The sequence below is a fragment of the Neopelma chrysocephalum genome, unplaced genomic scaffold, assembly GCF_003984885.1.
Source record: "Neopelma chrysocephalum unplaced genomic scaffold, ASM398488v2 Primary Assembly neopelma1_243, whole genome shotgun sequence".
Classification (NCBI taxonomy): Eukaryota; Metazoa; Chordata; class Aves; order Passeriformes; family Pipridae; genus Neopelma; species Neopelma chrysocephalum.
Genome location: NW_020897905.1, coordinates 332,399 through 349,385, shown reverse-complemented (window position 1 = coordinate 349,385; position 16,987 = coordinate 332,399). Strand labels below are relative to the sequence as shown.

The following is a 16,987-nucleotide window of genomic DNA, read 5'->3' as shown; positions in this document are numbered from 1 at the left end:
CCCAAATCCATGGCATGGTGGGATTCCACACCTGCTGCTGGGGCAAAGCCCAAATCCATGGCATGGTGGGATGGAGCATCTGCTGGGGGGGAGAAGCCAAGGTCTGTCCCCGGGCTGGATTTGTCATTGACAGCTTTAGGAGACTTGGCTTCAGGGGCAGGAGAAAACCCAACATCCACGGCCTGGAAAGGGTTGGCTGCTGCTGAGGGTGCAAATCCAGCATCCAGAGCCTGGGCAGGGCTGGTGTCTCCTGCATGGACAGAGCCAGCTTTTTCTGCAGGAACTGGCGTGGCCTCGGAGGCTGCACCTGCCAGGGACACACAGGGCACAGGGATCAATGGAAGTGCAGATGGAAACACCTGACCCTGTGGTTGATGACTTTGTGCCTCTCCTCTTGTCCTCCAGCATCCCCTGCTGCCCCCTCAGCCCAGGGCACCCCAGCTGTCCCTGTGTTCCTGCCCCAGCCCCACGTTGGTACCCCAGGGTTCAGGGGGATCCCTCTGCTCCCAACACGCAGCAGCCAAACAGGGACTCGTTGGATTTAAAACCTCTCTGGTGCCACGGAGCTGGCAAAGGGCCAGAGCTGCTGGATCCAGAGCCAGGAACACATTCCAGCAGAATACGGACAGGAATCACAGCGAGGGGGGTTGCAGAGAATCCCAGAATGGTTTGGAAGGGACCATAAAGCCCATCCAGTGTCATCCCCTGCCATGGGCAGGGACACCTTCCACCATCCCAGGTTGCTCCAACCTGGCCCTGGACACTTCCAGGGATCCAGGGGCAGCCACAGCTTCTCTGGGCAACCTGCTTTTCCCTCTATAAGCAGGACACAGAAAATGGGAAATCACCTTTACGAGCCCAGCTGGGAATTCCAACAGCAGGAAAAGTCCTGGGACACTCCAAAGCCACACAGAGTTCATTTTAAACATGGTTTGTGCTGCCAGTGGGTGCTTTGGTGCTGCAGCTTAAGGCACTCCTGATACAACAGTCATCCTGTGAATTCCCAAATCCCCCCATTCCTTCCTGACCAAATTGGCCTCGTTCATTTTCCACACAGCATCTCCCGAGACACTGAGCTGGTAATTCCAAACCAACATTTGTCACTTCACAGCACAATCAAACCTCTGTATTTAAGCTCCCGTTTTTCTAAAATCCCCTTAAAGGAGTTTTTTCAGTCGGTTTTTATTAAATATTTCTTGTCTAGAGGCAACTCTGTATAAATTATCGGTGCCAGGAGCACTGGATTTCTCTTCTGCAGCTCCTAATTTCCACAGCTCTGCCCATCCTCCTTGTCCTGCAGCACCACGACCTGAACATCTCCCACCTACTGCTGAGTAGATGCTACACAAAAATAAAATTTCTACTGTTTTTTTTCTTTTGAGTCACACCTAAAAATATCCTCCCACAACCAATGGAAAACGTATTAAATCTAAGTAAGATACTTAAACAGATAGGAAAAATGGAAAAAATGTCTTTTAAAGTGGTCCTTAAGAATCCATTTAGATAAAATGAATATTAGATACTTAAAATGAAGAAGGAAAGAAACAAGAAAAATGGAAAAGGTCTCTTTTAAAATGGTATTTAAGGATCCATTTAGATAAAAGGAGTATTTCAGTGAAGCAAACCAAGAAGAGCCATCATGCACCACCCTCACTTGGGTTTGCCTTTGCTGTGGTTTAAGTGACACCACGATCCTCTCCAAAATAAAGTTTCAAGACTGTGATTTTACAGATGGATAAGACTGTAAATAAATAGGTCTTAAAAGCAGTATGGATGTTCCCAGGTGGATGATGGGAATTAGTGGAATAAAGCATCAGGGAACTGGACAATGACTGGTACCACAGGTCTGATGCTCTGCACAAATACCTTTAAAACCTTTTGTTTTAAAGAGAGTCTCTAACACAGACAGGCCTGAAGGTATTTCTGTATAGATCAGGCTCATGGCAGATGTGGTACTTGGGGACATGGTTTAGTGGTGGCCTTGGCAGTGCTGGGGAACAGCTGGACTCAATCCTAGAGGGCTTTTCCAACCCCAATTCCGTGATACCACGCTGTAACCACGTTCTTGACACACCTCAGTATTTTCCTGGAGCTAAAATCTGGAGATAGTGGATCATTAAACCAGTTCCTGGACTGGGACACAGGAGCTGACAAGTCCAGAGGAGCTGCTGCTCCTCCCCAACACTCCCCAGGATCCCAAACCTTCAGTCACAGCAGGATTCCTCAATCCCTCCCTGCGTTTCCCTCAGAAGAGGCAATTCCATGTCTTCCCACCATCACAACCTGCTCTCAAGGGACCCAAACCCAGCACCAACCTTGAGGCTGGAAGGGACTTTACCTTTTGGTCCATGGGCAGCTCCGGGCTCTCCCGGGAATGCTGAGCCTGCAGCAGGAGCAGAGCCGGGGGGCACGGCCGGGGGGCTCTCGGGCAAACTCGTCCTTATTGCTTCTGTGGCTACGGGGGGCACTGGGGAACACAACCACGGGGGGGTGAGCACCTGGACAGCTCTCAGAGAACAGGTTCCTCTCCTGGGATGTGAGTCCCCCTCCCTGCAGCCACCCTTGGGAGTGAACTCCTCCCTTCAGCCTCCCCCTCAGGGCAGAGAAAAGCAGAATTGCCTTTTGTTGTCCTTCCTCAGGAAATTAATTTGTGCAACACCCAGGAAAACACTCAAATCCTGAGGGAAGTAACAGAGTTGAGGAGTGTTGTGCTACAAAGCCTCCCAGATCCACCCCAGGTGGAGCCACCAGCTCCAGGAACACCAGGACTGGTGTTGAACTATTCTCTTCTCAGCTTCTTCATTAAATCAGCAATAAAAAACCCATCATGGATCAAATTTTGTAACACAGATGTATCCCCAATGGAATAACGTCTCAGTGAAGCTCCAAGGATTTAACTGTGACCAGAAACTTAATCACAAAATCCCAGACTGGTTTGGGTTGGAAGGGACCTTAAAGATCATCCAGTCCCAACTCCTGCCATGGGCAGGGACACCTTCCACCAGCCCAGGTTGCTCCAACCTGGCCTTGGACACTCCCAGGGATCCAGAGGCAGCCACAGCTTCTCTGGGCAACCTGTGCCAGGGCCTCCCCACCCTCACAGCCAGGAATTCCTTCCCAGTCTCCCACCTAACCCTACTCTCTTTCAGTCTGAAGCCATTCCCAGTTTCTCGAACACGCATTTCCATTCTAAACTGATTTGAGAAGCAGGAACAGTGTTCTCCTGGGTCAGCTCCTGCTCAGCTCCGTCACAGCCTCGTGTTCCTTGAGAAGGCAGACAGGGAGAGAAGCTGCTTCTGCTGCTCAGAAAGATCTTTACAGCTCCTGCAGATGAAGGCAAAACTGTTCCTACCTGGTGGCTCAACAAAGAAAGAGGCATCTGGTCCCTTCATGTCCTGCTGAGCTCCCATCCAATATTCTTCAGGACCTGTGGAAAACAAGCACCCTCAGTCCAGCCCCAGAAGTGCTTTTGCTTTTCCAGCTGAAGGCCTTGACTCTGCTGGTCTGGGAGTTCATTCTCCAGTGATGTTTCAGTTCCCTCTAAGAAAGGTACCAGGAATCCTGTTCTTCCACAATTATTGCCAGGGAAAGCTTCCATCAGGGAAGGGTTACAAGCACTGACCCAAAAGAGGAGCTTCTTTCCTCAACCCTTCTGGGCAAGTGGCTCTGAGTGGCCCTGCAAGAGCAGGGGGGGTTGGAAAAGTCTCCTTCCAACCTCAGCTGTTGTGGGATCTCCTCCTGTGGAATCCCAGCAGGGTTTGGGTTGGAAGGGACGTTGCTCACCCCACCCTCAGCACATTCCCACTGCTCCAACCACTGTCAGTGCCACCAGGAGACTTTCCAACCTCATTTTATATACAAGTTCCCCCCCCCAAGATTCTTTCCGACCCCCAAAATCAGATTTTCCAGCTGCAAACCCTCCAAACCCACCTAGACACCCAAACACCCCCTTCTCACCTGCTTTGTCCTGCAGGAATTCTGTGCTGGAATCCAGGCCCATGAAGGCTGAGGGGTCCAGAGCCTCTGCAGGAGAATACATGGGCCCCAGGAAAGGTTGGTCAGGTACCATCATAGGGCTGTGTGGTGCTGAGGAAACAAAGCCCTTTTGTTAATCACCAGCCCTCTTCACTTTTCTTAATCTACTTTATTTATTAATTTATGCTTATTTTAACTTTATTTTATTTTAACTTCAAAAATAATTGTTGTTAAAATAAATCTTCATCAAACTATTAAAATAATGTTTATTAAAATAATTATTTATTCAAATAAATATTTTAACATTTAAAATAAAACACTTTAACTTTATTTATTGAATTATTTACTTTATTTATTAATAATAAATTAATAAATAATTTATTATCTCCTAAATTTCAAGTCTGTGCAACACTTTGGACCTTTCTGCTCACGAGCACTTTAGTTCAAGTTCTTATCAAATCTGTTATTTCACCTTTACAAACCATAAATTCTGCATTCATGTAGAACTTCCCAACAAGGTGTAAGACAGTAAACACAGGCAAATTACTTCCCCTTGGCTTTCTGCTTCTGCTCCCATGAATTCCTGCTAATAATCACTTAATAATCCAATATTAATAAAATAATCCAACAGCTCAAAACCCCAAGACCACCCTGTGGAAACAGTTTGTATTTGGTTTTCAGACAATAAATAAGAGCAGGAGAAAAGGCCTGTGAACTTAAGACCTCAATAATTTTCTGTATATATATGAAAGTCAACAGGGAAAACTGCCCAGCTGGAGCAGCAGGGAGAAATGCCGGGGAGGAACTCACTGAGGATGTCTCTGGAAGCATCTCCATGGCCCGGGAACAGCGGCACATTCCTCATGTCAGCAGGGAAGGACAGATCCGGCAGGTTCTCCCCTCTGTGCATGTTGAAGGGGTCTGAGGAGACACAACCAGGTCGGTGTCACCACCCAGGGGGAGGACACGGCACAGAGGAACATCAGAGAAGGAGGTGAAGGTGCTCCCGACCCCACCACTGCACCCCCCAGGGAAAGCTGCTCTCGGGGTTAGTGACCAGGAGAAAACTCCTTCATAATTCCAATTTCCATCCCACAGTGACAGTTCTCAGGCTGCTTCCCGGGGAAAGCTGACTGGCATTTAGGTCCTGGCTGTTCAAGGAGAACCTCCTCCTCCTCCTCCTCCTCCTCCTCCTCCTCCTCCTCTCCAGGAGGAATCATCTGCTTGTGTCCTGATGGACACTCTCAGTTCACCTGAGCAAGGAATGACGGCTGAGCTCGGCTCAGTTAAACCCAGAGCAGACCAAGGGAAGGAGTGGAACCCACGAGCTCTCCCAGCCAGGAGCTGTATCCCAGCAGGAACTGGGTGATGGGCCAGTGTTTTAACCAAGTTACAAGGCAGAGGGGAAAGGAACAGTGTCCCAGGAGACTGCTCCACCCCTGGAAGTGTCCAAGGCAAGGCTGGGTGGGGCTTGGAGCAACCTGGAATAGTAGATGTTTAAAGTTACTGTCATCCCTGCCCTCTGGCACTGGGAAGCCATTCCCTGTGTCCTGTCCCTCCATCCCTTGTCCCCAGTCCCTCTCCAGCTCTCCTGGAGCCCCTTCAGGCCCTGCAAGGGGTTCTCAGCTCTCCCTGGAGCCTTCTCTTCTCCAGGGGAACCCCCCCAGCTCTCCCAGCCTGGCTCCAGAGCAGAGGGGCTCCAGCCCTGGCAGCAGCTCCGGGGCCTCCTCTGGACTCTCTCCAGCAGCTCCACGTCCTCCTGCTGCTGTTCCCAGGGCTGGAGCAGCTCTGCAGGGGGGTCTCAGCTGAGGGGGCAGAGGGGCAGAATCCCCCCCTGCCCCTCTGTGGGATCAGCCCAGGCTGCGGGTTCACACCTGTCCCTGGGATACAGGAAGGGATTCCTGGGGATTCCTGGCACACCTGCCTGGCCTGTGCCAGGTGTCCATGGCACTCCTCTGGACAGGCACAGCCTCTCAGAGGTGAGGGACATTCCCCAAACTCTGTCACGTGTTGTGTCACCCAGGAGCCCAAGGACTCCCCGTTCACCGAATTCCTGTCACACCCCATTTCCAGACACTGCCCAGATTTCTCCCAGGTGCCCAATTAACAGGGATCCAGTTGAAGGCTGTTGCTCATTTTCATGCCAGATGTGCTTCCTGCAGGGCCAACGGCCCAGCTTCACGTGTTCCCCTGCCCACAGTGCTCTGAGATGTCAAAATCAGGTGAGCTGAGGGAATTAGAAACCTGTCAGACCATCTGAGATGCCAAGGCAACATCTTCCCCCAGAGCAACGTGGAGAATATTTTAAATTCAAGCTGTTTACATCAGTGTTGCCAGGACTAAACAACTGCCCTTTTGCCAATTAAAAAAACAACCCCCCCCAAAAAAAGGAAAAAAATAAAAACAAATAAAATCATCATGACTGAAAACAATTTAAAAACTAAAAGAGATGCTGCTGTTTTTCCCTCTTTGTCCAGCAGTTGGATGATGTTGGAAAAATGGGCAGCTTGGATTAAACCCTGTCTCTGCTCCAGAGGGAAAAAGGGGAGAAGTGGAAGAACTTTTTGGTTGCAAGACACTCTAAGGACATGAAGCCTAAAGAAATGTGGTTTCATGCAACAAATAACCCACAAATTCACATTATTCAGGCCACAAGATCACTGGGTGACGGGCCAGGTATGTAAATTGTTCCTAATCAACAGCTTTGACATCTGGCTCTTGAGCATAACAACATCAGCAATCCCATTCCTGCAGCCACAAAGAGGCAGGAGGGAAAACCCTACAAATTAGTGGCTCTTCTGTTCCAGTTCTTCCATGAATCATTCCCTACCCTTGTAAAAACACATCATTTCTTCACAGAACCTCTTAGTAAATCCACGATTCAGATCACAAGAAAATCACGCATTAAGCAGGTCCACAGTGCTCAAAAATATATTAAAACCAGAAGTTCCATCCTGTATCTTTCCCTGTTTCTTTCCCTGTGATAACCTGGGCAGCACCCCCATTTCTCAGGTGCTCCAAGAGCAGTTTCCCACAGGCTTTCTCGAAAGGGAGAGAAAATTGAGGGGACGTTGCTGGGCGAAAGTGTCTCTTTCTGTAGGGTTATACAAGGTTCATCATCCAATTTTCAGGAGAGTCAGCAGCTCCAGAGGCTCGGGAACAGCCCGACCTGCATTGCAGAGCAGCGACACGACAGCTGGAACCAGCCCTGCCCAGAGCCAGGGGCAGCTGGAGTTCAGCAGGCAGGGACTGGGAGAGGTTTGCACCGAACTCCACAGTGCCCAGGAGAGGTTAAACAGTGGGAGTCGACCAAAAACTGCTCTTGCCATACAATTATAGGATCATTAGGGCTGGAAAAGCCCTCCCAGCCCATGGATCTCCCCCTGTGCCCGATGCCCACCTTGTCCCCAGCCCAGAGCACTGAGTGCCACGGCCAGGCCTTCCTGGGACACCTCCAGGGCTGGGCACTCCAAACCTCCCTGGGCAGCCCCTGCCAAGGCCTCACCACCCTTTCCAGCAAGAAATTCCTCCTGATGTCCAACCTGAGCCTCCCCTGGCACAGCCTGAGGCCGTTCCCTCTCCTCCTGTCCCTTGTTCCCTGGGAGCAGAGCCCGACCCCCCCCCCGGTTCCAACCTCCTTCCAGGGAATTTTAGGGATCCAGAAGGTCCCCCCTGAGCCTCCTTTTCTCCAGGCTGAGCCCCCCCAGCTTCCTCAGCTGCTCCTGCTGCTCCAGCCCCTTCCCAGTTCCATTCCCTTCCCTGCACACGCTCCAGCCCCTCAGTGTCCTGTACTGGAGACCCCAGAACTGCCCCAGGACAGGAGGTGCCAGCACAGGGACAGATCCTGCCCTGTGTCACCCCATGGCTGGTACAAACCAGGGGCCATTGGCCTCCTGCCCCCCTGGGCACACCTGGCTCATGTCCAGCCTCTGTCACCAGCACCCCCAGGTCATTTCCCAGCTTTCCAGCCCCTCTGCCCAGTCTGGAGTGTTCCATGGGGTTGCTGAGACCCAAGTGCAGGACCCAGACTTGGCCTTGTTGAGCCTCACCCCATTGGCCTCAGCCCATCAATCCCATGGATCCAGCCTGTCCAGATCCCTCTGCAGAGCCTTCCTGCCCTCCAGCAGATCCACAATCCCACCCAACCTGGTGTCCTCTGCAAACTGCCTGAGGGTGCCCTCGATGTCCTCATCCAGACCACCACCAAAGACATCAATGCTGAGCCCTGGGGACACCATGAGGCACCAGGGGGGTGGAAGGCAAGAGAGAAGCCCCTGTGGGGGTGGAGACCAGCCCTTCACCACATCCCACAGCCACCAAAATCAGGGATGCTGCGGATTCCCAGGCAGGGGAGCCCTACCAGCCATCTCCATGGGCTTGAACACGGGCTGCGGGTCGAAGCGCAGCTCCCGCTCGTCCGGCGACCAGGAGTCGTTGCGGTCAAGGAACTCCTTGTAAGACAGCTTCTCATCCATGATTTCCCCTGGGAACACTGAAAGGGGAGGAGAAAGTGACACAGTCAAAGCACTGAAACACTTGGAGCAGACTATTGGACGATGTGACATTCGGAGGCCGACGGGGAATGGGAACTGGGAGTCAAACCAGGGACCAGAATAGTCATTTATTACTGTTCTGATCCAACTCTTCAAGTGTAAGGAACAGAATGATGGGAATTCTGTGTGTTGATACACATGTAAGAGCAGGAAGGGACTCACACTGAAGTGCAGTACTATTCAAAATCCTTCAGTTGTACAAAAGAAAGAAAACCTTAAGCCCTAAAGCTTTAAATTGGACAAACTCGGTGGAAAGGCTCAAAACTAACACCCAGACTAGTGGCTTTTTAGCTTAGTTTTCATTTTAAGGAAACATGAATTTTTCAACTCTTCTCTGGACAACCTTAGAGTTTCCAACTGATTCCAGTTTCTTCTGGAAAGAAACACAAAAATATTGACCCCAACTCCTTCTCTCATCCCCTAAACCAACATTCTCTGCTCTTTAGCCAATAAATCTTTTTATGCTTTTAATATTTTTACCATCACTTAGGCTAACAATACCTGGAGCTCAGAGGAGGAAATTCAGAGTGTGCCTCAAAAGAATATCCCCGGAGATGACCCTTAATTCTGTGCAAAACTGGCTAATTAAATAAAAGTTAATAAAAGCAATCCCAGTGTTAACACAGGGAGGGACCAGAAGGGAAGAATTAATTAAAAACACGATGCTGGTGTATAAAAGCAACAACCTGGTACCAGGTAGGCAAAACCAGCAAAGTGGGCAGAGATTCATAGAGACTCTAAACATCCTAATAATAACAACAAAGTGATTGAGAAAGACTAAGATGGAAAAATGGCTTTTGTGTTTCCCTGATCAAACAAGGCAACGCCACCAGTACAAATCAATCAGTGGGAACAGCAGTTTGCTCAGAGATTTTGTTCTCAGAAGAGCAGGAGGGGACTCCATGAAGTTAGAAACACATCAGAACCTGTGATTAACACCTCATATTATTTCCAATTAAACCCTGGAGGCCCAGGCCCCCCGTTGTCCCTGGGGGCTGGGGCTCTGCAGGGTCAGAGGCGTGTGACGGGCTGCGTGTCCCTATTTTGAGCTGATGACAGAAATACACTTTAGCTGGGACTTCCCAGATAATCCCCAGGAAAGCAGAAGAATTAATGAGCTTTAACTCCCTTTGAGGCATCACATGAAGGGCTGGGCGGGTTCAGTGGTGTCACCAGGGTTCAGCTCTCAGCAGCTCAGTGCCCTCACGGGGGGCAGGACACGGGCTCCTCTTCCTCTCCCTTCCAGCTTCGAACTGGGGTGTCCCACAGCAACCACCCCAACAAGGGACACGCTGGGAAAATGCTTTTTCACCACTGAAATTCCAAATATGGAGAGTGCCAACTGCCAGGTGTGGCACTGACACAGCACGAGATGGGCACTGGTTGTGGGGAGGAATATCGTAGATGTCATCAGGGATATCAGGGAATGAACCCTGGAATGGTTTGGGTTGGAAGGGACCTTTAATCCCATCCAGTTCCAAGCCCTTGCCGTGGGCAGGGACACTTTCCTCTGAAGGAATGTTATGCCCTAACAGAAGTTCACAATTGCAGATGAGATCCTATCAAGACTCTGATCCAACTAAACACAAACAAAATACGTTTCATTTTTATGCTTATACGCACTCGGAGAGCCAGGGATTGGGAATTCAAAGGACAATTCCAGCAAACACAAGATCTCCTGCTCCTTGGCTTCCAGGTAAACAAGACCCAGAGGAAGCACTGAAGACCTGCCCTTGAATAAATCCAGTTCTGCCCATCCCTGGAGTTATCCCTCCCCCCTGAGCTGCTGTGAGCCCCCCGAGCAGTGGGACCTGGCACGGGGACGCTGCTTTGCTGCCAGTGGCTTTTAGCTTTCGTTCTGCTCCATGGCTCCATTTGCCATGGTTCACTTCAGCAGGAGGAGACAGAAGGTTCCCTGGCCAGGCTTTCCATCAGCTCTGCCTCCTCCATGTGATAAAGAACGGGGGGACACATGAAACCCCCCCGTGTCCCAGGGAAAACCCAGCCCAGGGAATGCTGCCTGAGCCCCCCGTCCTGGAGTAGTTTGAAAGGCTGATAATTCAAGCAGGAAATATTTTATTAATATTTTATTTTATAATATAATATGATTTTTATACTATTTTATTTTATTTACGTCCGCAAAGTGCTTTGAAGATAAAGTGTCACTACATGTGTCAGGAGACATTATTATTATTTACGATTATCTGTGGTGCAGAACAGCAAGGGATTTAATTAGATTGTACTGGAAATTCCTCCAGACAGGAGACTGTCATTTGTGTGTCTATAAAACTCTATTTAAAGAAAAGAAAAAAAAAAAGGAGACACTAAAAGTCCTTGACAGTGCGAGGAAGAGCCTGGGAGCAGTTAAAAACATTCTACAAGAACTTCTTCAAAGCTGATTTTTGGATTAGACCCACACTAAGGCTGAGCAGCTGCAGAGCACACACTGCTTGAATTCTAAATATTTTAAATAAGTCTGTTTGTTAGACCACAAAAACACATTGGCACAGTGCCACGATTAGAGAGATCTCCCATAAAATTAGGGTCAGAAAGGTAAAGCAGAAGTCAAACCTGCCCTCTGGTTTTGTTTCAGTGGACAGGTTGTGGTCATGCCTTTGAACGAGGAGGGGAACCCCCCTCAAGCCCACGCTGGGCTGGAGGAGGAATGAACAGGAGACAGAATTGTACAGGGAAACATTTACATGTGGCATCGGATGGAACCAAGCTGAGCAACACCACTGGTGTTTTGGGAGCCTCAGCTCCAGCAAAGCCCCAAAATCCAGACCAAAGCTGGTTCAGGAGCAGCTGGGAGTTGAATCCACCAAGTCTAAACCAAAGACTTGCATGTTCTTCAGACAACATTTTCATGACAGGTGCTAATTAAAAACTCAATCCAAGCACTGCTTCCCAGCAATCCCAACGTAAGGAGGGATCCAGAGAGCTCTGGAAGGGGCTGAGAGGCCGGAGACAGGCCAGGAGCAGGGACAAGGCTCCTGAGCCGGGAACAAACGTCCCTTCCCTGCAGCCAGCACCAGGATAACCCCAGAGAACAAAGACTGCTGGGTCAGAATAAACATTAGCAGAACCCCCCTTGCTATTCCCAAAATGTTTTCCAAGTTCTCTGCCCTACAGCCATAAAGCAGACACTTCCAGCTTATTCCTCGTCCCAACCCCATCCCAATATTCAGCTCCTCCTTCTCAAGCTTGGAACACGAGAAATGTGATCCCAAGGACTCAGAAAAGAGGATTTCTCAGTTCCAGTCCCTCCCAAAACACACGTTCTGCCTCCGATCTCCAAACAAAAGACACAAAAGCAACAAAAAGGGAGAAGCCAAACTCTTACAAGGACCAATCCTGAAAGTGCCCGTTAATGTGTGCCAGCAGCAGATCATGCACTCGACACAAAATGCAAATCTGACAGATCCCACAAACCTGTAAAGCAATTTTAGTGAGTATTAAAGCTCAGTGGCAGCTGAAAATCCGGTTACGGGCGCTGATAATATAAACCAGGGTAGGATTAGAGCTTACAAAGTCTTGCTTAAAGGAAAAAAAACACCATTAACGACGTACTTACAAAGCAAACTTGCTTCTGACAGGAAAAATAAGGATCCCATGCAAGTAGCACCTTCCCTGCACTGATCCCAGGGCAGACTCTTCCCAAAGAGGGCAGGACGTTCAGCGGAGCTGCTGACGGCGGGGATTTGTTTGTGTCCTCACCCCTCTGCAGAGATCAGCACGGCCACAGCCCCCAGGGCAGAGCTGAGCCAGCCCAGAGAGCCCTTCTGGCCACCCACCCCCGGGGGCCCTGCTGGGCTTGGGGGGCTCTGGCAGGAGCAAAGCCCTGTGCCAGGAGCAAAGCCCTGTGCCCGGCTGTCCCGCAGGACATCCCCCAGGGAATGCCCGGCCAGGAGCTCTCCCAGGAGGGGATTATACAGGGTAAAGCCTTTTCTCGCTGCAGGAGATGCTAATCTTGGGAGGTCACCGGCCAGACCTCCAGAGGGAGGTTAAGTATCTTCCAAATTAATGAGTGTGCAGCCAGGAGAGGCCCCTGCCAGCGACCAGGGAAGGGACGGGCTTAAGGGCTCCATTCCCACATGGATCTCCAGGGGAATTTGCCCAGATCTCCCCATTGCTGGGGTTCTTACGGGGATGCCAAGAGGCCTTGCTGGAACCACCACCCAAGAGCAACAGTGTTATCAGCTGGCAGAACAGGTCAGGACAATAAATTCCCATCAATCCCAAAGGGAATGAAAGTCCACACACACACACACACACACCTCTCTCTGCAGGGTGTGGCATCTGCTACCTTGAAAAGGAGCTTCAGAATCAGGGAATTCCAGAATGGTTTGGGTTGGAAGGGATCTGAAAGCTCATCCAGTCCCACCCCCTGCCATGGGCAGGGACACCTTCCACTAGCCCAGGTTGCTCCAACCTGACTTTGGACACTTCCAGGGATGGGGCAGCCACAGCTTCTCTGGGAAATCCATTCCAGGGCCTCACCACCCTCCCAGCCAAGAATTCCTTCCCAATCTCCCATCTCTCCCTGCCCTCTGGCAGTGGGAAGCCATTCCCTGTGTCCTGTCCCTCCATCCCTTGTCCGAAGTCCCAGCAACGAGAAGCAAATTAAAATCCAGCACTGAGCCGGATGGGAAAATGAAGATGAGGAATCTATTACAGGTCATCAAGAAGCTGCAGGGCATTTCAGACGGATGCTGACAGCTCAAGAAGGGTTTTATTGCCTTCCTTCTGAAATTCCATGCTGTTATATAATCCGGAATGCTAAAAGAGCTCCGTGCGTACGACTGTCAGAACCGGTATCTCCAAACTCGGGAGATGCAAAGTCAGGAACTCGAAAGTTCAACACAAGGTTCATGTTTTGCCTTTTGCAAAAATCTGCAAGGGAAAAAAAAAAATTGCAGTTGTTACAGTTTCCTGTCCAGCTTTTTTTTTTCCTCGCTTATCCTTCCCAGAGGGACATTTTCCAGCAGCGATCGCTTCGTCATCGACTGAAAGGCAGAACCACAGAGGTGCAGAGAGCTCTCAAATCCCACCCTCTGCTCCAATTGCTCCAAAAGTTGATTGTTCTCCTGCTGGGAATGTCAGCTGCTCCTTTAAAACACCTTGGATGGAATTACAGAAGTCTCCCAGATCCCACAGTGCTCCGGACTGCCAGGCAGGACAGCTCCCACCAGGAACCCTCTCCAGATTCCCCCATCCAGAACCACACTTGAACTCCACAGGTTTTAACAGCAAAGGCACCTGAAGTTCTACTTTTAAACAAAAGACTCACTAAAGACTTATTTCCACAGCATTGGAACCATTGGGAGCTGGGGAGGGACTGTGGACAAGGGATGGAAGGACAGGACACAGGGAATGGCTTCAAACTGCCAGAGGGCAGGGAGAGATGGGATATTGGGAAAGAATTCCTGGCTGGGAGGGTGGGGAGGCCCTGGCACAGGTTTTCCAGAGAAGCTGTGGCTGCCCCTGGATCCCTGGAAGTGTCCAAGGTCAGGTTGGACGGGGCTTGGAGCAACCTGGGCTAGTGGAAGGTGTCCCTGCCTGGGCTTTTTATTTGGCTTTTCTCAGCTGAGATTTTGGAAGCCAATTGATACAGCTGAGACCCCTGTTCCACCTGGGGCTCCTTCCTAAACCCGTGGGCCTTCTGATGTCCTGGGCAGGGAATACTTCACTCCACAGCCACAGCCAAAACCCCCCAGACCTGTTCAACAGGCCCAGCACGAGTGCAGATGATCTAAAAGAACATCTGCACGTACAGAAACCCCAGAGCAGTAACTCCAGCACTGAGTCAGCTGAATTGCTCCCCTGGCTTTGGATCCAGGCTCAGAACTGAGGAGAAGGAGTACAAGGAGTGAGGACACCCTGGCCAGGCTGCCTTGTCTGAGATGTGTGAAGCTGAAGTGCCCAAAATTGAGGTCAAAGACCCACAGTGAGGGAACCCCCAACTCCTTATTTGGGGCACGTGAGGCTCATCCAAACCCCAGTGAGCTGGAATGGGAGAGAGCACCAGAGACCCCAGGACCACTGAGGGTGGAAAAGTCCCCCAAGGTCCCCGAGTCTCCCCTGTGCCCGATGCCCACCTTGTCCCCAGCCCAGAGCACTGAGTGCCACATCCAGTCCTTTCTTGGGCACCTCCAGGGCTGGGCACTCCAAACCTCCCTGGGCAGCCCCTGCCAGGGCCTGACCACCCTTTCCAGGGAGAAATTCCTCCTGATGTCCAACCTGAGCCTCCCCTGGCACAGCCTGAGGCCGTTCCCTCTCCTCCTGTCCCTTGTTCCCTGGGAGCAGAGCCCGACCCCCCCCCAGCTCCCCCCTCCTGTCAGGGGGTTGCAGAGCCACAAGGTCCCCCCTGAGCCTCCTTTTGTCCAGATGTGAGGGCCAGGAGGTGGAATCTCACCTCCTCCACGCTGCCCAGCCCGGCCAGAGCTCCTGGACACAGAGACCTCACGCCCACGAACACCCAGGTCTGGGGGTGACAGGACAGCGACCCCAAGTCACAGCAGTTCAGTGCCACACGAGCATCTCCTGCCCCTCCACAGAACCTCCCACCCAGTCGTGCTGCTGCAACATCCTGCAGAATTCTCCTGGCTTCCAGAGCAGCCTGGGAGCAAGGGGAAGGAACTCCAAGGAATTCTTGGGGAGAGCTGTGCCCCTCTGTGCCCAGTTACCCTGGAGGAGGGGGAACGTGTCCTCCCTCTGTCCCCACCCAGCAGTGACTCTGCATTTCCAGCAGAGCCGTGACCCTGCAGCGCTGTCAGCCCTCGTTCCGAGCAGGGAGAAGCTATTGCCCCTGAAAGGGCTGCTGCCAAATTTAAACAGCTTTCTCCCGATTCAGGGAACGCTCCAGTTCAACCGCTCCATTAGAAGTTCCTCGGTGGGGCAGAGGCTGGAGCAGCATCTCAGCCCTGGCAGTCGCACACGCTGAGGAGGCTGCCCGTGCCCCAGATTAATCCAGGGTCAGGAAAAGTGCAGCACACTTCAGAGCAGAAGCCTTGGAGAAGAGCAGAGGCAGCAGAAAGGAACCAGCATAAGGATTCACTCAGCAAAGGTCAGAGCTGAGCTTAGTGCTCAAACCTTCCCAACGTGGACACACAGAGACGGGAATTGCTCACCCCTGGAGGGGTGGGAGAGCTTTGGCTTTCAAGGAAAGCAGGTCTGGGGGTCCTTTTCCTCCAGGCAAACTGAATTAGTCTCTTGAACAGGGACACAAGTCTTCTCTGAATCTCTGCAGAGGTGGGGAAGGATGAGAAAACACTACCAGAGACACACCAGACCCCAGATAAGCAACCTGGGAGTTTGGAAAACTCAAGGGCCTGGAGTGACAGGACAAGAGGGAATGGCTTCCACTGCCAGAAGGGTTAGATGGGATATTGGGAAGGAATTGTTGGCTGGGAGGGTGGGGAGGCCCTGGCACAGGTTTCCCAGAGAAGCTGTGGCTGCCCCATCCCTGGAAGTTGCCTTGGAGCAACCTGAGATAGCAGAAGGTGTCCCTGCCCATGGCAGGGGGTGGCACTGGATGAGCTTTAAGGTCCCTTCCAACCCAAACCATCCATGATTGTCTGGTTCTACTCTTGCTCAGCAGCAAGAGGCCCAGGAACCCCCTCCAGCCCAGCCCAGACGATGGGAACACACTGCAGGGAGCCCTGAGCTGCAGCCTGCACTGGTGCCAACAGCTCAAGGGGGTTCAGGTCACCATAAACACAGAGCAGCAGCTCAAGCACCACCTTCTGCCAGTCTGCACGTAGGACTGGGACTGGCAAAGTGCCCCCTGCCCCCAGGAAATCAAAGAGCCACAGAGTGGATTAAAAAAAAAATACCTGAGGTATAAAAAGCCAGTAAATTCTTACGGAAAATATCCCCTTCCTCCCACCTGATGAGGATTTAGTACCTCCTGTTGAGGAATTCCAGCCTTCTCTAAGCTGCATCCTCCTGCACTGATACCAGAGCACAGACACCAACCACCCTGAAAAATAAACCTGCAAATTCCTCTTCAGCTGAACACAAAAGTGCTCCTTTATCTTTAAGAGCACAGGATTTGTTCTCACCCCACAGCAGACAGACCGACCCACTCCTGCTCTCCCCGTGCAAAGCGCCGGATGTTTGAGGTGTCTTTTCAAGGCTCAGTTAAGGCACCACACGCTCCCTCCCCCTGCCCCAGACTGTTCCACGTGCCCGTGTGACAGAGCCTGGGCAGAGCTGCCCAGCCCAGCCCAGCACCAGGAGCAGCTGGAGCAGAAGAACTGCCCCCACCTCGCCACCCTGGAGGACGTGGCTGCTCCTTCCCTCCGCTGAGCGGTTCAGCCCTGATCTCCTGCAAATCCCAAAATCCTCTCCTGACAACCTCCAGGGGCCGAATTCCTGTTTTAAATACAATCAGGGCCGGAGGAGACAACAAAAATAAACGAAGGCAGCACTTACAGTCCCTGCTGGGTGGTGACGAG

The 16,987-nt window shown here is 51.4% G+C and overlaps 1 protein-coding gene across 7 annotated transcripts in view; it reads right to left on the bottom strand.

Annotated features, from left to right (window-relative positions):
* Positions 1-16,987, bottom strand: part of MAP4 (microtubule associated protein 4) — a 112,005-nt gene that overhangs the window by 54,311 nt on the left and 40,707 nt on the right. For 6 of the 7 annotated variants that reach the window (XM_027703585.1, XM_027703589.1, XM_027703592.1 and 3 more), the window contains 6 exons: positions 8,336-8,467; positions 4,786-4,896; positions 3,958-4,086; positions 3,353-3,427; positions 2,339-2,467; positions 1-307 (listed from right to left, as the gene is read on the bottom strand). The exon at positions 1-307 is cut by the window's left edge and continues 401 nt beyond it. In XM_027703585.1, coding sequence (XP_027559386.1) covers positions 1-307; positions 2,339-2,467; positions 3,353-3,427; positions 3,958-4,086; positions 4,786-4,896; positions 8,336-8,467 — 883 coding nt within the window. The remainder of the gene's footprint in view (positions 308-2,338; positions 2,468-3,352; positions 3,428-3,957; positions 4,087-4,785; positions 4,897-8,335; positions 8,468-16,987) is intronic. The other variant, XM_027703588.1, reaches the window with a different exon arrangement.